Source organism: Crocodylus porosus, unplaced genomic scaffold (genome assembly GCF_001723895.1).
Source record: "Crocodylus porosus isolate Cpor-Errol unplaced genomic scaffold, CroPor_comp1, whole genome shotgun sequence".
In the NCBI taxonomy this organism is placed as follows: Eukaryota; Metazoa; Chordata; order Crocodylia; family Crocodylidae; genus Crocodylus; species Crocodylus porosus.
Genome location: NW_017728925.1, coordinates 15807782 through 15828964, shown reverse-complemented (window position 1 = coordinate 15828964; position 21183 = coordinate 15807782). Strand labels below are relative to the sequence as shown.

Here is a 21183-nt window from a genome sequence, read left to right as displayed (position 1 = left end):
CAATGCAGGTCTAGTGGGCATGCCCCAGCCAGCCAGGGTAGTGTCTACACGTGTGCTGTAAAAAACTCTGCGGCAAGATAGTACTTGTATTTACCAGTACTACCTTTACCTTGCTGTGGAGCTAATTAGTTTATTCCAGCCTAATCGGGGCGCATGTGTAGACACGCACTATTTACTGTAGAGCTAATTAGTCTACCCTGCAGTAAGCACCTCATGTAGACCCACTGAGTACTGTCAAACTATAGAAGGAACAAATCATATAGAAGCAAAAATCAGGCCCATGGTATCTATTAAATCACGTCTGTTTAAAACAGTAATGATTAAAAAGAAATCAATCCTTCTTCTCTGAATGTAGAAGGAAAATGCAAATGCAGGAACACACTGAAAAATTATCTGGATCACAGAATATCAACATACCCCTGCCAATGCCTTGATTTTCCCAATTTTACCTATTAGAATAGTCATACCTATGCAGCCTACATTCTTCCCCAAGTTATAAGAACTCAGACAAACTCATGTGTGCAAAGTGTATACTAAAGACTTATTATTTTTGTTAACATATGCATTCCATAAAACTTGGTTGCTGAGCAAGTAGGAATCTATTTAAAGTGCATCATATTTCCATGTGTGGCTTGTTTGCATAAAGTCACAGTCCCTGACTCCACTCAGTCATTCTGCAACCCCTCCTCCAGCCAGGCCAGGATTGTTCCTACATTATGTTTTTCAAGGTTTTCTTCAGTCTAATGGTATCCTTGTCAAGTGAAGGGGTTCATATAAACCACTGGCAGAGGGGAAAGCAGGTTTCTAAGAAGCAGAAGCAGTATGGCTGAATTAATACACAGAGCCAGCATCAGTTTTCGAAGTGAGTGCCAAACCTGAGCAGGTAGATTCAGTTTGGGGAGGGCTTGGGGAAATGAAATCCCCATAGTCCCACAGTCTAGAACCAGGAGAGGGGCTGCTGGTGAGTCTCTCTGCAGTTGCCTCTGCAGCTAGTTAGGCTGGCATGCAGCTACAGCCTCTTTATGTCAGGTGTGTATGGTGTTGGGTCATGGATTTTGTCTGATCACAGATCCAGCAAGGCCTCTCTTAGTCTGACCGGTAAGGTATTATTAATTATTATGATGGTGCCTATGCATAAGTTGACCTGTAGGGTATTATTATAGTGGTGCCTATGCATGGGGTCTCATTGTACAGTGTATTGGACAAGAGGAGCAGACAGAACCTGTCACCACAGACATAGGCACGTAAGCAGAATGAACAAGAGGAAGTTGACAAACAACATGTTTCTTCAATCTTTAGTTAGTGGGGCATAAGCTAAATGGAAAGCAAAATCTCAGAAAGGGACATTGAAGGCCAAGGTTTCTGGGGGCAAGCGCATGGTACAAGAGTGGAAAGTATGAAGTGAAACTGGCCTTCCCACCAGTCTGTGCAGGGTCACCAGGAAGACCCTTTACCCAGCATAGAAGGGATTTGCGGTACCCTGAACCTCTGTGCTGCACCCAGTTTGCACACACACAGCACACATGCAGGTGGCTGTTTTGCGGGTAGGATGTCATCCTTGGGAAGCAAGTGCTACCTGTTTCCTATGGTCAAGTGTAGGAATCTCTGGACCTAAAAAACACTGCCCGAGCTAAAGGACCAGGCCTATTAACAGAGAGGCCAAAACAAACTCATTAGTTTCCAGATGGGATTTAACTCTTAGAGGGAAACGTAAGGAGCCACATTCCAATAGTGCAGGCTATACACTCTCTTCTCCCAAGGAAGCTGATCCCGAGAGTGGCAGCAACTTAAATACCTGCGAGTATTATTACATATGCACAGTGTATATTATAAACATAGGCACGTATATGTGTTCTCCATTTTGCATAGCTTTTAATGTACAATTCACAAGGCATCGTGCCCAATCTAAATGCAACAAAGAATAAGTTTATTTGCAGATGAATTGTTTTTGAACCTTGTTTATATATAATTTATAGACTAGTAATAGGCAATTTTTTAACACCGATTGTGCTATTAAAAATGCATATGCAAATAAAGTGCTGACTCCATTAAAGTACAGATAAATAAAAACCAGAGTAAAACTTTAGTCACTGGAGGAGAATTTAGATTGTGTGATACCCGTCTGAGAAGAGCCCTAAGTTTTAAGCTCACATGGGATTGCTGCAACTTTTTAGTTGATTTTTTTCATCTCCAAGTCACTTGTTTGCTCTGTTCTCATAGCACATAAAAATCTGTAACTTAGACCAGCAGCACCCTGCGCTTAGGTGCGCCTTTCAGAATGAAAATTCATCAGTGCATGGTTGTGGGTCTTTTTGCCCTCAGATCAGAGCATTTTAAGCCTCCACCCTCGCAGGCTGCTAAGCAAAACTCCTAATCACAAGTTCTTCTTAGGTAGATCTCATTAAGAACTCGGACTGTATCAAGGATCAAGCTGTCAAAAATGTCGTCACTTAGTCTCCTCTTCACAGTCAATTCATCATCGTCGTAGTAAATCCACTGAGATTCTTCTTTGTGGAGTTCCTGGATCTAAAATGTAACATAGACAGGAATGTTGTCTGCATCGAGCATAAGGGCTCAGTCCTGCCAAGTGTCTGAGCAGTTGGGTCTTTATTCAGCAGAGCACCAAATACATGCTTTACTTCAAGCATGAAGGTTGTTCTGTTGAAACGAATAGGAGAAATCACATGGTTCAAGCTAAATGCAGGCCTTAAGTACTTGGTTGGCTGGGAGCCAGACACTCAGCACCTCATAGGAGCATGCTTATTTTATTTTGTTCAACTTTATAGGTGGAGTCAGCATAATTAATAATTTAAGCCCCCAAACTATGTTTTGATTACTGTCATTTCCTACTGACTTCAATCACTAGAGCATTCAAGCCCTTCAGACACTTGAGTTTCTTTAAAACCTTTGACATAACAGTAATGATAGTAATAATAATCAACTAGTATTAGTACTGCTCTTATAATAATAATACTAATAATAAGAGTGATAATAAAATGTAAAGGCAGGGATATTATAACTTTTTATGAACCAGTAAGTTATTTTAAGTAAAGACAGCTTCATTGCAGCATACAAGTCTTACTGATTTTCTTAACTCTAGTAAAAAAAAATCTCCCCCAGCAGTGTCTGCTTACCAGAATCAAGTCCACTCTGTCCCTTTTACAGTTTCCATACTTTGTCATATTAAGGAGTTTCCTCTTCATCTCCAAGTCATTCTTCTCAAAGTTCATTATCTTTATAATTTCTCCCTGAATAATAGACTTGAAAAATAAGAGAGACTGATCTGTATTTCTCTGCATCATGGATCTGCCACTATGAAAGGTGCAAGTGCGAGATGTGGGTTCCAGAACTGAAGTCCAGATCTGAATATGGAAATGTCAGGAGTTTTACATGGGACGGGATGAATTCTGAGTTTTGCTTCAAGATTATAAACAGTAAATACTGCATTTTTAAAACCTGATGTTTTGGAAGCTGACAAGGAGATTTGGAGGCCCAAACTGTATTCCTTTTAACATAAAAGCATCTCCAGGCTTTAGCACATGTATCTGCAGGTTAATTATTCATAATTGCAAAGTTCAGAATGCTACGTGCTGTTGGAAATTTTTATATTAACTAATCAATCTCACCCCATTTTCATGCATCTGTTATAGAATGACCATCCCCTTTTATCACCACCTGAGTTGCACCATAATTGCCCTAGCTGCTGCATGTTTCTTAACCATTTTACCCATTGCACAGGCAGATCTATATGGACTTTCATACACTTTAACTTGCCAGGATATACACCTTGACTTCACTGACATCTGGCTTCCTCTGAAGACGTCTGGAGCAACGAGAACCCAGGTTTTCTTTGAGCCACGGACAAGTGTTTGAATTCCCCATTACTGCATATTCTTCTTGCAACAGCTCCCGAGTCAAGTCAAATATAATCTGCAACAATGAGGAAACACAACAAAATTAATGGAATCTCACCTTGATACTGTTCACATTTCTATATAGTACCTGTGATTATGCTCCTCTCTAGTGGCCATAGCCTAAGAGCATGAGACTCCAAACACTGGCCACTTTCAGGATCTGCTGTGGTTGCACAAATGCTTTATGTACTGATGCTATTCCTCAATAATGAACAAGGAGTGAAAAGCGATACTGGTTTTGCATGCACCAGCTTTCCCAGTTAGTGTCTACTGGGGCAGTTGGTGCATATTAACAGCATGGCTGCATCAAAACACTGTATATCCTCAGTATACTTTATTTCACAGTAGCTTAGTAGAAACAATCTGGTCACATTTTTTCTATATTCATTTTGAACATCCCTTTACCGAAGTCAGTATATTTTAAATCAACTTAAATTACATGTGTAACTTTAAAAAAGACAATGGGGAAAGAAAAAGAAAGAGAACAGCAGGTAACCCTTTTAAAATACCTGATTATATATCCTTTTGCTTTCTGCTTCCAAATCATCATCTGAGATGTCATGATCTTTAAAAGCCTTTGGCACATTGATCCTCTTGCAGTTTGTATATATGTTTTCAAGAGTCCATAATTCCTCTACAGCACGTGCCGAACGTATCTTAACATAGGACCTGTTATGTGGGACCAGCAGAGGAACCTCCACTGTCTTCTTCCAAGGAGCAGAATGCCACTGATCTAACCCATACAGGTTTTGTCTCTGAAGTTTTAGCTCCTGGGTAGGTTGGACAGAAATGAGCTGATCCAAGCCTTCAGCACTTCCAAAATCACCAGCATCAGGGATTTTTATAAGGAACTTGAGTGAAAAAAAAGAAGAAAAGCTGCATTACACTCCCATGCATCTCCTTCAGAGGTACTGGATTTACACATATTTAGAGAGAGACATTTCAAGATGCCACATACCAGTTAGAAACCAGATTCATGTATAAGTGGCCCTCAAAGAGAATCAGGTTAATATGCCCCCAATACATTAAGTTTTACTGCTCTTCAGTTGAGCTACTTCAAGCAATCAAATTTCAGTCCTGTGAGATAATTTAAGATTTTAGAAGCTTTTGTTCTGAATTGGAAGAAAAAGCCAATACAACTCTTCCTCTCTTTTTTTTTTTTCAGGATTCAAACCCCAAGTTATTTAGTTTTGAAAAACACCCAAAATGTGGCATTTCTGAACTGAAACATGTTATCCAGAATTCACAGAGGTTAGGGGTTGGACAGGACCCCTTGAAATCATCAGGTTCAGCCCTGGCTGCCGCCTCCTCTCCCACCGGGTAGCTGCAGATCTGGAGAACCTGGAAGCCCTCGCACCTGCTGAATGAGCCTGATTTGAGTCTTTTTAGCGTGCCGATTGCCCAGCAACAGCAGTGGTGGAAACGACCTTGTCAAAATAAATGAGAATCATAAATTGAGGTGCCTGGCTGAGCAAGGACTCCCAGCTGGGCTGAACAAGAGATAGGATCCTGGAAGTACTAGCTCTGTGGTAGCTAGCCTACTGGATTGCTGATGGGCTGAAAGCAGGAGCTCCCACAACTCCCCAGCCTCCAGGCCAGACCAAAAATCAATCCGTGGGATTTGCAACTTGGCTGCCGTCTGCCTGGAGGGCTCTAGAGCAGGGGTAGGCAATTATTTCGGGCACAGGGCCGCTTACTGAGTTTTGCCAAGTCATTGAGGGCTGCATGACAGGCAGCCTAAGGCAGATTAATATTAATTTTAAAATTTTTTAGGGGCCCTGTGGGCTGGATAGAATGGCCTGGTGCACTGTATGTGGCCCACGGCCTGCATTTTGCCCACCCCTGCTTTAGACTCTATAGCTCGCCATGCAGGCAAGCTGGGTGGAAGCTATGTGCTCGGGTTCCATTTATTCAAAAATCAGCTGTTTTCCTAACCCTGACAAAAAGGTTTTGGGTGAAGTACTCAGGACCAGCTTTGCTCTCAGCTCCATGAACATCCCCTGCACACATACGCCTGGGAAACTGAAGGTGCAGTCTTCATAGGCTAGAGAGTTATTCTGGGTTGGATTAGGGTAAGGATAATGCATGCTAGAATGGCAGCAAGTGTGTCCCCAACTTTTAGTTCCCACTCTGGATTATCCTCACACAGACAGAGCTATCTTTCAGAGATATGGAATAAAGACAGGAACATAACTCCTTTGCATAGTCCCAAAAAGTATTTTGGTGTTCAAACGATATTTCTCTTGACATTGCAGAACTCGTTGATGATAAAAAGCCATTGGACCAACACTCTTATCCCCCTGCATGGGCCCAAATGGAGGTTCAAGTCTTCAGTAGATACAGCCATAGTTTCTTGACTTCATATACTTACTGGCAATGTGGCCTGAGCGGTCTCAGCAGATCCGTGACATAGCTCATCTGCTTTTCCTCCTTGTTTCCTTTTAATCTTCCTATATTCTTTCAGTGCATCATCTACAAATTTAGTCATAATTTTTTCTACTATGGTTTGTGCTGTGTGAGGGCTGTGAGTGTTAAGCGTATCAAAGTTGCACAATAAGGTATCAGAAACTGCAGCTGATTGTTCAGATAAGCTATCAATGTGATTCTTCTTAAAAAGCAAACTTTTCCCACTGTCTACTTTTTCAAAGCCATCTTTTCTCATTTTTCTTTCACAGACACTTTTATATTTGTGTTCACCTGTTGCAGAGAATGCAATTAAAGTGTCAAGCGGAAGTTCTGTAGTGAGTTCACTAGAGATATCATCAGCCAGTTTATTTTTCTCTTGATCCTGCAGTAAGCAGCTAATATTTCTGCTGATGCCAACTTGCCCCGTGAGGCTGTCCTTATTTCTCACTGGAAGCACATCTGCAAAGGTCCGTTTTATTTCCATTTGTTCTGTTGTTTTCTTATCAGATTCAAAACCTGCTGAACAAGTTTGAAGGGTGAATTCACTGTGCTTCCAGCTAAGAGACTCATGATTTATTACTGATGAGGAGGACATCTGTGATCTGGACTTGTTTTCTTTTGATGCTGGACCTTCTGTACTGCAAACATCTTTCGATTCCTCTTCCATATATCCTGTCCTCTTTTGGTCATTGTCTGCAGAATGGCTGGCCCCTTTGGATGGAGCATCACCATCAGAGAATGAATCTTCATCCCCAGTGTAATCACAACTACATTCACTGTCTTCCAAGAGATGTGAAATTTGGTCAGGTCTGACAAATACACCACAATCTTTAGCGCACACAAAATATTTCACCCCTCTGTAAGTTCCATCGTGGTCGCCTTCAGGTTTGTCAAGTGCCACGCCAGCCCAATAACCTTTATCAAAGTTGGTATATCCTTTGAACATCAAAGTGCCTGGCTGGGCATACTTTACTAATACTCTGTTTCCAACTTCAAATGATAATAATGGGTCATTGGCCTCCTCTTGAGCTGTGGATAGTGTTAAGAAAGGTTTGCTTGGCTTCTTTAAGCATTCAGTGCTTTTATTGACTTGACTTGACAAAATAGGATTGGATACCAATGATAAACCCGACTGCTGCAGCACGCTCTTGTTTTCTCCTCCTGCCTGTTCCAATAAGTCCTCCCTTCTATCTGAAGTATTTTCTTTACCCCAAGAAAGTCCTAAGCATTTTCCATCCTGAACTGAAACTTCACCACCTAACTCTGGAGAGGGTGGGCGCACTTCTTCATCAGGCAGTGAGCATAACTGATCCTGTATTACTGACACATCTGCATCTGTATTATCTCTAGTCTCTGAGAGTAGCAGCTGTTCTGGTGGGGAAGGGAAGTCTTCTGTGCTGATGCTAACACTGTCACTTTTTATCCCACCCACATCTATGGGAGGTGTGGGTAAATCGCGACTCTGAAATGAGAAATCCTTTTTATTGGATGATGGCAAGTCAATACTTCCATAGGACAGTACTTCATCAACCGGAGAGAGGATTTCTGACAGGGTGTCTTCATCAACTGGAGGCAGAACCTCATCATCACTGACAAATGTCACATCATCTTTGCACTCAGAACGACAGCGCGTAGCTCGAGATGACTGCTGTTTGGAGGAGACGGAAGACAGCGTGGGTTTGGGGGTCTGACTTCCTGTTGCTGGGCTTTTCTGATTTTCCACACTCGCTCTTTGCAATATTTCAGCATCAGACAACCTGACTGCAGCTTCCACAGGGACCCCTTCAGCATGGGTGCGCGGAGATGCAGTTTCAGTTGGGTTGCCGGATACAGGTCGGTCACCTAAAAGTCCTGCATCAATAGCTTCACCTTCCAAACCTGCCAAGTCTCTGGAGACTACAGGGGATGCTATAGGAAGTGAGGACCTTTCATCATCTGTCATTGATTTTTTAGGTGGAAGTGATACCCTCTTACCAACAGCAACCTCACTGAGATGCTTCGAGGAACCTACTTTGTGGCACCTTAAGAGCTCCGTCTTACTCTGATCAACAGATAAATCATCGTCTCTGCCATCTTTTTCCACTTGGATGGTTGTGGAGCTGGAGCCCTGCAGTCCAAAGCTCTTCCTTGCCCCCCAAACGGCATTGCTGTGCAACAAGGAGTTAAATGAATCTCTGTCCTGCTCAGATTTTCCTGGAGTGGAGACCCTGTTTAAATTGCAGTTTTCGGAGTAGGACGATGGAGTTGAAGTGTCCATATGTGGTCTGCATCTCCGAATGGCAAGGTCATCAGACCAGAGGGGAAATGGCTCTTCTGTCTGTGAGATGCTTGGCTGTGAATTTCCATTGTTCAAGGGGGTGTCGGGATGTGATTTGTGAATATGGTCACATCCTGGAACAACTCCAAGATATTTCCCAGAGCCATGAAAAAGCAGCAAAGTCTCATCAGGGAGCACTTGTTCATCACATTTGTCATCGGTTAATAATTCATTTCCGTCGCCTAGCACTGCGCGCATCTTGGTTGAAGGGTTGGAAAACACGTCAACATCCTTGTCGTCTTGCATGGCAAACTCCTCAGGGATGCTGACATCGGTGTCCTGTCCATCCTCAGCTCCCAACTCGGATGCTGAAGCAAAGCTTTCAGAGATGTCGATCCGAACGGCAGATACTTTCTGAAACTCTGGGAGGGAATGGCAGGATTTGTTACTCTTGCCACTTTGAGATGAGTCCTGTGATTTAGTGGATGAGGCAGCAGAGCCTAGTCTCTCTGAACACGATTTCAATCCCTTCCCTTCGCCGAGGAGATTATGAGGACTGTCACAGAAAGGCTCGGCCCACCCCTCCCCTTCACTGGCAGGAGTTTCCTCACGTGCTGCAAACACATCCTTTTTTTCTTCTTTGATGACTGGAACATCTGCAAAAATCAGCAAGTCATGAACATAATTTAGCTTGATTTTATCCCCTGGTAATTAACTCTTTAGATCCTGCAGTCCTTAAATCCCAGGGCTTTTGCTTTCTTATTTAATTTGATTATGCTGTGAAGACACAACTGCTGGAAACTTTTCTTTTTCAAGCTAATGTTTGCAATAACCATCTGTAAGCTAGAAAGCAAGGCTGCTCAACCTCCTGGTACCATCCTCTTCAAGTCTCATAAAAAGCGTACAGTACTTTCCTACTTACGCAACACCTCTGGGTCTTGACCATAGTTTCGTTCCAAAGTCACCCGCATGAACTGGGCAGTTGGAGGAAGAACTAGTTCAATTTTATTTTTTGCAAATTTTGATATTATCTCAAAGCAAGCAAGTAAAATAATCACCAGTTTAAGTAAATCAGAAGGGTTTAAATCCAGAAATCTTCAGCATAAAACACAGACCTCTTATTTGAGCTAAAGGAGGAACGTAATTGTCTGCTAGGAGTAGAAACCTATTATCCTCTTAGTGGACTGGCCACAAAAAAAGATGCGACTCAGATGGCAAGCACGCTACACAAACTAAAAAGCTTTGTTGCTCAAATCATTTACCTTGTACAGTGTGACACCTGCAATATGCAGAGAATGGGGCTATAACAGGAAGTATAAGGCTCTGTTTTCTTTGTTAGCAGCTCCATTTTAAGTAACACAAGAGAGTACAAAGTTCTTCTGAGAGGTTTAGTCTGGTGTTTTGACTAGGCCAGCAAAGATTTTTTTTTGTTGCTCTGAGTAGCAGCTAGCAGAATACAATTTACACACACGTCTGTCTGTGTGTGCACGTGCACATGTGTGTGCACTAGTACTGGGCATGATTTTTAAGGAAAGAACATGTGCACTAACACCCCAGATTATGAAACATTGTTCTGTCCTCATTTGTATCCTGAGCAAGGGGCTTGACTTGCAATGGAGCCAGTATTACCTTAATCAATAGCAAAACTCTACTGATATTTTATTTATTTATTTTATATAAATAAATTTTATATAGCCACATGTTCAGAAGTTAGGCATATTCTTGAGAACATTGTTGAACTGCAGCCCATAGCAGGCCTGTCATTGGGATCCCTGTTCTCAAAGATCAGTGATTACTGCATAAATATATAGAGCCTCCCCGCAGCTGGTACCTGGCTGGATTTTATGCAATAAAGGTCTTTCATTAGTACAAATGCTGCAAATGAGAACAGTTGCCACCACATACGAATATTTGCAATGCAGAGACCGTGTGTTCCCAGAGCTATATAAATGATGGAGCTGGTACATATATAAAAAGCCGGTTTCACTTGTTACAAGTTGTATTGGGGACCAGAAATATGAACTGAAGATAAAACTGGAAACAAAAATAACTCCAGCATGTCCTGTTGAAGTCTATCTTCAACTGATCTATGTTCTTTTAAAATGAAGACCCTTAAATTATTTCAAAAGATACCTCAAAAGCAAGTAAATTGTTAATGACGCAATCAGAATAAGTTATGATTTTGTTCCGAGGAAGGAGCATAATCATATCTCATAATAAACCTTAGACGGATCTCCAACATCTTGCCTGAAGGTGATTTATACATTAGGTATAGTGAGCAAGACACTTGGGTAATAAATGAGAAGACTGTCTCTCTTTCTGTCTGTATTAAAGTTTGATTGAAGCGGTTGAAACAGATTGGACATAATAGCATTAAATATGATTTACCTGTTTCTTGAAGAGAATTTTCTACTTGAGCAAGGCATAAGTTACACAAAGTGGAAAGCATCCCCAAACCTTTCATTGTAAACTCACTGTCGTGTGAATTAATAGCTTTATTGTCTTTAGGGTCAAGTCCTGCATTTGAAATATGCTCCTTTTCCTCCGGATTGGATTCCTAGAATATAAACGTTCAAGAGGCAGTGTCAGTAATTTAAAGGAGAGGGAGAAAAAGACATGTTGCAGTTGGTAGCCTGGGCAAGGACAGTTAACATCCAGGCAGTGATCTGGCGTGCAGCGTCTCACAGAGCGCCTTTACCCAGAGGCGCAGAATTATTGACAGGGCCACGGTGCATTAGACAGACACAGGATTTCAAAGAGGGTTGTTCTTACGAGAAACTCATAGCGTTCATCTCCTTCTGGCCCAGGAATGAGTGTCGCTTTATCCATTTCAGCTGAATCTCCATCTTCCAGATGTAAGAGAACCTGACTCCTGTCACCTGGCTCTGAAAGACATGAAGTTTATTGGCTTACAGTGCTGTATTTGCATGCATGAATAAGCAAATGTACGCTTTAAGCATGTGTGTTGCTCAATGCAAGTTCTATTTCCCATGCAAGTAAGTTTTTTCTTTTATTGTTTTTCTCATTTTGCCCCAAGTTTTCCTTGACTCAGCAGACACCACAAAACAAAACAGAGCTACCATAGTTTTCTTCTTCACCTAGATAACACACAGCTATTTTTCCTACTAACCATTTTGTTAAATGTGCTGGAACAGCACTCACCAAGCTAATTCCCTCCTTTCAGGGGTTCAGACAAGACCCTCTCTCAGTGTTCGCCCGGAAATGGAGCACAAAAGCCGTGTAACCCAAACTGTATTTCAACAGTACTATTTGTGTCACGTCCAGAAAAGTACCCATGCAAATCTTTGCTGTTATCTGAAGAAGCCCTTGTGACAGTGTGTGCAAACATACTGATCACACTTTCACGGAGGAGACGGCGTGGAACTCCGAGCTGGATGATGATTTATACCAATATTTAGATGCAGCTTTGTCAACATCGTATGCTTTCATTGTCTATTGTTTAAACAATCAAAGGGCAAGGCAGATTTGGGGCAAAGATTTCCCAAGGGAAGTACACTTGCAAAGGATATGGAGAGAGATATATCTCTCTCCATATCCTTTGCAAGTGTACCCAGCCAAGTTATATAAAACCTGTTGTTCATTTTCAGGGAATGCTGACCCCCATGCAGCAGGCAGAAAAAACACCCTACATCCCCCACAAATCCAGTGTAAGCCCCGCTGATTTACACTTCACGGGTGCATTCCTAAGGCCAGTGAAAACTTTTCTGTTGACTGCACTGTGGTCTGGATTTCATCAGCTGAATGCAATGCAAAGGGCCTGCAAGAGGTGGGAGGCACTAGGAAAGAACAACATCTTTTAACAGAGTTTCTGGACAGCCTTCTCGACTGTCCGCCCTCCCAGCATTACAGACCTATATTCTGTGTCCAGTAATCAGCCAGCCGGCGTGGAAAAATGCATCGCCCCTCTCCTGATGGCAGTGTGGATACCCGCCGGCATTCTTTACGTTCCTGTGCTGGAGTTTTATAGCTTGCAAGGCACCTGGCTGGGCTGTTTCTTGCCCTTGGAAGCAGAGCACCAGATGATTGTCCCAGCCAAATGATTCTGTTTTATGGAAGTGACACCACACTGCAGTGGGTGAAGTTTCCTGCCTACCCTGCATAGAAACCCATTATAGAAACTTGACCTGGTGTGAATTAACATGGCAAGGTCTCCCAGGGAAGAGAAAACCTAACGCACCGAGTCCAGTGGAAATGTTTTATATTAGCACAAATATGAGGCCCCTTTAAAAAAAAAAAAAGATAATTTCAGCTGCTATAGAGAGGGGCTGAACTTTCAGCTTTTCACCTGCTTGCTACTTATGATCTGACTGACCATGAACTTGCAAAGTGATTTATTTGGGTGGTTCAGGCACTCAGGACTTTTAATTGAATACCTGCATCTTTAAGGTCTTCATCCATTAAGACCGGGCCTATGGTTTGATTCACTGCATCGCATGATTTCTTAACTCCTTTTCCAGGCACCTTGGGATCTGCACCAAATGTCCGTTCCCACCTCTGGGGCTCCTCAGCTTGACTCCTGTAGCCTAGTGAAGTTCTCTCTCTCTCAACATGGTGGCTATAAAATTAGACAAGCAATTAATGATTTGAGGTGGTGTTTCTGTTTGCCGAGTAATCACAACTAACCCAGGGAAGTCAATAAAGGTATGAATCAGAGGCTGCTGGAAGTCTTTCTTAGGGGCTGGAGAGTGCTCAAGCATGCATGTTTGCAAAGCTGCAAAACTGTGAAGTAAGAAAAGTTTTCCTTGTGGTTCATTAATTTTTTTCCACTCTGAAGATAGGCGGCAAGGATGGGTTTTTGCTTTGTCTCCTATGGTACTGCTGGGCTTCACGGTGTTGAAATGCCTGAGCCAACACCTGTAGATACAGCAGGAGACTAGACAAATTGACAGCATCCATGAAAGGAAACTAGAAGGCTGAATTTCCAGCTCAGATGCTGGCATGCTGCTCTTAGTCTGCAACAATTTCAGCAGATATTTAGATTTTTTCACATGCAATAAAATATCATCTACAAATCTGGGGCCTCTTCACATGCTGGACCCCATGGCTGATTTCAGCTGAACACTGAGAAATACTTCTCATAACTACTCCAAAGGCATGAGGCCCTACCACTGAAATGAAAGTTTTTCCAGCAGCGTTGACTCTATGCTACACAGCTGAGCAGAGCAAGCCAATTCAATCCAGCCCACAGCACTGATTCGCATTAGTCGTACGTTGTAGTGGGGGGGGGGAAAAAAAATCAAAACACCTGCAATACCGTTATCCAACAAGGCAAAACAAACAATATCTTTGCTTCTAAGAGTTAATCCACCATCGTAGGGCTTCAGGAAAATATTTAGTTTAAACAAAATAGTTTCAAGCAAGCATAGAATCACCAAGGCTTTAAAAAAAATACATTCATTTGCTAGCGTTACTCGTTTCATAATATTTTATGCTTAAATAATAATGTTTTCATTAATTTTAAACTATTTCGTTTTGTAATCACGATCAACCCCCTAAAGCACGGTGTTCGAGTCATTAAAGCTTAGTGGTATGCTTCTGTAGGTAAATTAAGAAAATTAGTCATCATTAGGAACACATTTAGATTTGCATAAATGTAAAGAAGTATCTGCTGCTCTACTTAAGAATATGTGTAGCTTCTGCTCTAAATCCCATGCAAGTCAACAAGAGTCTTTCCATCAACTGCAACAAGCTTTGGATGAGGCCCGAAGTCTTCTGGGGAATGCTACAAGGATAGTCCAGGATTTCCCCGGCCAGTAACGTTTTCCATTTAAACTGGGGTGCCCCTGCTGGATACGAACGCAGGGATGGCTTGAAGGAAAGCTTGTATTCTTTGTGAATGAACAAAGCTTGCCAGGCTTTTGCAACTGCCTAGCACGCATGCACGCCCAGACAGGACTGCAAGGCTGGAAGCAGCAAGATTATGCAGTCAAACACTGCAGGCTCCTCTCTGGAAGGAGTGAAACGCAGCAACCAGGTCAGAGCCAAATAGCCCAAAAGCAGCAGTAACCTCAGAGTGTTGCTGTCTGCTCGTCACAGTAATAATGCCTTATTGCTTTTTTTTAAGTGTTGCTCAAGCGGTCTCCCCCGCTGCACCCCGGAGCCCACTGCTTTCAATACTTGTTCCTAATCAGTATAAAATATGAACATACCTGCACTGGTGAACAGAGTGCACAGTTACCACTCTGCGCTCTCACATGGGAGCCACATCTCTGCACAAGAATGCAGGAGTCACAGTTTAGGAACATTTTGAGCTCCACAAGGCCCCCGGTCTGCTAGAGACTCGGGTTCATAGTCACCGTTCCACCGGCAGCAACTCGCCAGTAACAAGAAATGAAAGTGCAGCCAAGAAACCTTTTTCAAGATTCCTGTGACTTGTAATCAATAGCAACATGAATTATAGATCAGCTTCATGCCGAGATTTATTTGAAAGCCTTTCCCTATGGGGAGCTAAGTAAATGCACAGCACTGACTCACCCACCTGCTGTGCAGGGCCCAGATAACTAGATGTGAAGGGCTCTTATTCATCTACGCATTCGATTTATATAGATTTAATGGCACCTATTTTTTTTTCTAGAGCAAGCTGGTATATGTGCGTGCATTCGCCTGAGGCTGCTTTGGGAGACGGCTGTTCAGCCGGCTCATGTGAAATACCATTGCTGCACCTTGGGGTCTCGTGGTCCAAGTCCGGAGCACCCGTTACTCCCTCTGGAGTCACTGGAAGCTGCAGATGCTCATCGCTTGGAGCCCTTAGAGAAGGAGGCTGTGGATGAAAGCCTAGCTTCAGGAGCATCAGGGTTTCCCCCTGGGTGCCTGGACTCCAGGATTCTTTCATCTGGCTGCAGGCCCTTGACACCACCTATCCATGCTTCAGTTTAAGGGCAAAACTAACCCCTAGACAAAGCCCATACAAGGCCTGTAGTACACATCACCTTCTCGGAGGGGCTAAATGGGACCCAAGCAGCGCACAGACCACAAGCTGGCACCCTAAATCAATAGGTCCATCTGCATTTCATAGGAGATTTAAGAGGCTCAATTAATTAATATTTGCAAAGAGTTCCAAGCTCCTTAGCTGAAAGGTATTGTTAAAAATGCAAATGATTACCAGTAGTTGTTGGACATCTTTTGTAACTATTTAGGATTAAATGGAATTATTAGAGCACTAAATATTAACCACAAAAATATGGGAAAAGGTAGCAAGAATTGAGAAAGAAAGAGACATTTTTGGAAGGCAAAAAGTACACTAGGGCTGGGCTGGCATTTTCTAATTTCATGGTCTCAAGGTTGAAAATGAATTTTTTTAGAACCCAGTCTGCTTGAATGGAAAAGTTTTATGTAAGAAAAATACTCCGCTGTTGAAATCCTGAACGCTCACATGGTTTCTCTATGGAAAAAAAAATCCAAAAAAACTTTGACACAAGCTGAAATCAAAACAGAGCTCTTGTCTTGTTTTGGCTTCACTTCATTTCAGTCTGACTTACATTTTGTACTATGCAGTCTTTCATACTGCTTATGTATAAATTCATTACATCTTTATTAAAATGTTTGGACAACACTGAAGTGCCATATGCCAATAAGGGTGTCATGCTGCTTCCAGTTGAAGACTTTGGGAATTTTTAAACTGTTTTTTCTACTTATAGTACATAGGATTAAATAGTTCATTACTCAGAGCAAGTCTTCCTGCTCCTTGCTGGGTATGGTAATAAGCTTATGACAGCAGATTAGTAAGGCTTCTCTTTGTATGAAACAGAATAGCCCAAGTTAAAATGATAAATCCAGAATGCAGTGTTGGGTATATTTATTTTTTCCCTAGATTTTAGGATTAAGGCTCAGATTTAGCATGTTCTATTATAATTGGTGATCTTTTTGAGCTAAAACAGTACCTTCCACCTCTATCAGCAAGAATTTCCCTTGTGGCTTCAGAGAGCTGGTTGATGCATTTCATCTTCACCTATTTCCCCCCACCCCCAAATATCAGATTTCATCAACTTTTGTTACCGAGAAATATCCCAATTTCCATCTGTAATTCTCTCTTGAATGGGCAACTTCGAAAAAATAATTGGGCTTCTAACAAACATTTGGGAGAAAGACAGAGTTTCATTGTAAAACGAAACATGGAAAACATCAGCCTTCTGGAATCCAGTCCCCCCCAACTGTTGTTCCATGAACATATTTGATATTTTGACTTCTATCTCATTTCAGCAAGAAAACAAAATACTGGACTCTCTCACAGGACAGAAACTTCACAGCTCTAAAGAAGAGCTTGTCCAGGTCGGATTTTCCTTTACCTGCCCCCTGCAAGTAGCAATTGCCCTATAAGTAGCTCATCTACTACTCAGATGAGCAAACGCCATGCAGTGTGAGAGCGGACTACAAAATCTGCCCATCAGCACCACACATTCAATGATCCAACGCCATGAAAAAAATGAGAACCATAAAATGTCCTTAATAATGTAGCAGAGACATCTTTTCCCAATACCTGAGCAGCATCGTGCAGCCAACAAAGGATGACTCCAGCCCAAATATTGCACTCTGAGAGTTCGGCAGCTGCCATGTGGATGCTTAGACGGCGTGAACAGACTCAGGAATAGTCTGTCCCTTGTATTTTGGCACTGGACTAGGTGCTAGACAAAAATCTGATCTCAGTCTTGGAGAGTTTGCAATCTTAGACAGAAGAATCAATGAGGCTAGAGGGGTCATCACGATAAAGCAATGGTCTTGGCGCACCACATGCCAAGCCATGTCAGGCTGCCGAGGCTTGTCACTATATCCCTTACTCTGGAGTCACTGCATCTCACCTGAAGGAAAAACCTGCCATCTGGGATAGGAGAGTCCTCATATTTTTCACTGGGCTGATTTGATCTGTAACCAGTAAAACCAGTTGTAAAAAGATATTACTTACCCCTGACATGGCCCGCTTTGTTTATTCCTCTTCTGGGCACAACTGTTTCTCGACACGCCAGGCCTTTTTGAGGTCTGTGTTGTCGATTCTGCCAAGGTGGATGGTGCTGTTGGATTGGAAATCTTCCCAGCCTTCTTTATTGCTTCTTTGACATCTGCCAGGCTCTTTATAAACTAAGGGGAACAGGGGAAGGCATGACGGTTTACCTGGGCTTCATCAACTGGTGTCAGTTCTAGTTTCAGTCACTTTCCATTTCAAGGAACAGCTGCAGCTTCTAGCTCCAGCCCTTACAGGCTAAAAAACCAACCCATGAGCTCCCACTGACTCGAACGGGAGCAGCGGAAGGCCAGTGCTCAATGCCTTTGATAACAGCAGCCTTAAAACAGGTGCGAGGGACCAATTTTTACACTTCTGGAGCACTAGGGCAAGTCTGGATTTGCTGCACTGAAAGCAGGGCTTTGTCTTGCATTGGACTGACATGAGTGAGTCCTAAGTGCCAAAACCTTCCTCTGGAGGTGGACAAGGACCTTTCTACCTGCAGTAGGCAGAAGAAAGGATTTCAGGGACCAATGCAAGGGCGTACACCCTCTGTGCACCACAGAGCTCCCCGTAAGGGAATGCAACATGTCCTGGGCATGTACCCAGTGCCAGATTTTGCCTGGCAGACTGGCACTGGTGTTATAATCCATTATAATCAGCAAAGTCCCATCCTAATCAGCATCTCCAAAACCTCCTTTTAATCTCCCACATGCAAGTTGCTATCTCAAAATAATACCAAGCTCATCCTCCATTGCTCATCATATAACGCGTTCAAATCTACACCAGATGTCGGGGCTTATTGTCATCCCCAAACTTTACCCTTTTATAGGGCTCTATTAACCTGTTGCTGCCCAGCCAAACTATGCAGCTCTTGCTGGAGTTGTGCTGTCGACTTCTGTATCAGCAAGATGTCTCTCTGCTGCTTTAATAAGAGCTTCCTCTCCTGATGGGCTGCTCTATAGATGTTTCGGAGGTGCAGGATTTCCGCCTGCAGAGCGAAGAAAGGAAGGCTGGCAAGTAAACGACAGTTAATGCGCAAGCACAACTAGGAGAGAGACCTGCAGATCAAGGTAGAAGAGTATTTATTAACAGGCGGCAACAAGTCTTTGGGCACACCGCTCCTCAAAGCTGTCATGTTGTTAAGGTTTAAGCATCACGAGTCAGAGGTATCAGAGGTTTAAGTATTAGGAGGGCTCCTCTTCGGTGCAGGCTGGACCAGACTGCCGGTGGATGCACAGGTCCCTCAACACCTCACACTGATTTCTCCGCACGCTGTATAAAACACACATGTCCTGGAGCTCTGCAAGGAGAGGAGGCTGGGGCAGAGTCAGGCCCAGAAAACACATCGCCTTGCTCCCAGGTCTGTGCTGTACTTTCACACCCCCTTTCCCGACAGCCTCAGGAAAAGTGGACCCCTCGCCCACCAGCTATTGAGCCAACTAACTGTATTCCAGCCATGGAGGCACAGACATGCCGTGCAATCTGCTGTTTAATGCCAAGAATAGAAAATTGCAGTAACAACAAAGTGGCAGAAAGAAATTGTGCTTCTTGTCTCCTTCAGATTTATGGAGTGCAGTCCCTGGCACAGAAGTAGCTTGTCTGATGTATAAAACATGCCGCATTTTATAATGGCCATGCAATAACACTAGTAAATCTTTTCCGCTGCCCAAAAGGCTCTCACGTGCTCTCGGTGTCCCATCTGCCCTGGGTTTTCCCAAGAAGAAAGCTGGAACGTGTGACGACAGGGGTATTACCTGCTCTTGTTTTAGCTTGGTCAGGATTTCCTGTTGCTTCTCAGCTACGGCAGTCATTTCCGGAGTGTCTCGCAGGTTATCCAAGCAGCTGAAAGCCAGACAGAGACGGCAGTCTTTAGCAGGAGAGAAGGTGTGCATGTGCGAATCAAACTTATGGAAGTTGTCAAAAGCAGCTAGAACTGCAGGATGAAGCGATTTGCAAACCTGGCCGCTTCATCTGTATGCTGGGAGAGAAGCAAGGTACCATGGAGCCGACGGCCCTTACTGCTGATGCAACCTGAGAGAAACCCAGCCACTTATTTCACAGAGACCACCAGTTAATGACACTCCCCGAAGGTTACCAGCCCGGATTCACAGCAACCATTCAAACCAAAAAGACTTATTACTATACCTTCCCCAGCCCTCGAGTATGCACTCTCCCAAAAACCAAGCCTGAGGCACCACTGAGTACTTTGCTTTTTGCCACAATCCCTGAACCTTTTAAGCCACAAGCAGACCCTGTGCAGATTCGTACCAGTGACAGCTCCCTACCTGGAGATCCTGTAAGAGCACAGGAGTGTCCAAGCCATGGTTAGTCTTTTCCAAGACTGAGCCAGGCTGTCTCGCAACCACGCAGCAAAACCCCAGGGTAGTTTCCTTCAGAAGCCAGTTCACTCAGTTTGCAAAGCTGAGTGAATTTGAACCTCATCTACATTTCACCCCAAACAGCAGCAAGGTAGGAGAGGCTGCATCACTTCCCCCTCACATCCCTGATCTGACTCTGAATAATGGCTCGCACAAAAAAAAAAAAAAAAAAGAGTTAAGTCTCTTACTCTCATTAGAGGAGCGGGTCCACCTGCCTGCCCTGCCGGAGAGGGGCTGGCCCAGGTGTGGGGGGTTTGCTGATCGCCTGGCCGCAGCCCTAAGGGAGGCAATGGAGGTGGGAGCAGTGTGCCCTTAGGGAAAAGCCATGCCTTGGACTTGCCTGTCACTAGCTGGACTAAATTTGGAGTCCCTAAAAGCTGAGAGGAGGCCTTTTGTACCACAGTTTGGGTCTGAAGTCAAATTTATGTCTGTGACATAATATGCCCTCCCACGAGGGGCATGGAAGTCCACCCAGCAAGGAGGCTGCCTTGCTCTGAGAAGCTGGCTGCTGTTAGATGCCATGTGCTGACACAGGCATTGCACGAATAAATCCACCTTACCGCTCCTGATACTGCAGCCAGGCCAGCTCAGCCCTGGTTTTCTCCTGCAGGGCTTCCTCTCGCAGTCGGAGGAGAGCAGCCTGGTGCCGGGCTCGCAGCTCTTCTTCGCGCAGGTACTGCTCAGCCATGGCCAAGCCAAACTGGGAAAAGGTGCTGGAGCCTCCATAGAACTGGCTCGCTTCGCTCCACTGAAGGAGAAGCAGAGGGTGGAGGGTGAGGTTACGTGAGAAGCCTCGCGGGTGCCTTGCAAGCCTGGTATTGCAATTACAGGTACGAACAAAATGGGAAATGCTGGATGCAGGCCGAGGGGAGAGGAGCTCTGAAGCCTGGTACCTGGCTGACGGAGTCCGTCTGCTCGCTGCTGTCTCCTGAATCATCTGCTGCACGTGTCTTGCTCTTGGGCAGACTTATGGGCGCTGACAAGGGATTCAAGGATGGATGTACCTGAGAGGAGTCCCCACGCTCTGCAGAGAGGTGTTCAAAAAGAGGAAAAAAAGACCACATTGAAGTCCTTGTAAGTACAGTATTTCTTAACACTGGTATTGCTTGGGGAGGCAGAAAAGTAATGCCTCTTACCTCTAAATTTCATAGTATGGGCAAAAAGAATGAAGTTTAAAAAAACCCTGACTTTCTAATATGCTCCCACTGTGGGGCACATGAATTGGCATCTGTGCCAGTACTGGAGACAATGCAAGCGCGGGGTTGGAAG

At 43.7% G+C, this 21183-nt stretch overlaps 1 protein-coding gene across 1 annotated transcript in view; it reads right to left on the bottom strand.

Annotated features, from left to right (window-relative positions):
• Positions 1 to 1746: 1746 nt before the first annotated feature.
• The window catches only part of LOC109314135 (centrosome-associated protein 350-like), a 45995-nt gene continuing 26558 nt past the window's right edge, over positions 1747 to 21183 (bottom strand). Inside the window, exons 14-26 of the mRNA XM_019541122.1 lie at positions 20808 to 20938; positions 20475 to 20662; positions 19291 to 19378; positions 18378 to 18524; positions 17498 to 17670; positions 12972 to 13153; positions 11350 to 11462; positions 10966 to 11134; positions 6286 to 9233; positions 4424 to 4765; positions 3787 to 3930; positions 3135 to 3260; positions 1747 to 2526 (exon numbers count right to left, since the gene is read on the bottom strand). Of these exons, the coding sequence (XP_019396667.1) occupies positions 2371 to 2526; positions 3135 to 3260; positions 3787 to 3930; positions 4424 to 4765; positions 6286 to 9233; positions 10966 to 11134; positions 11350 to 11462; positions 12972 to 13153; positions 17498 to 17670; positions 18378 to 18524; positions 19291 to 19378; positions 20475 to 20662; positions 20808 to 20938 (4907 nt within the window). The 3' untranslated portion in view covers positions 1747 to 2370. The remainder of the gene's footprint in view (positions 2527 to 3134; positions 3261 to 3786; positions 3931 to 4423; positions 4766 to 6285; positions 9234 to 10965; positions 11135 to 11349; positions 11463 to 12971; positions 13154 to 17497; positions 17671 to 18377; positions 18525 to 19290; positions 19379 to 20474; positions 20663 to 20807; positions 20939 to 21183) is intronic.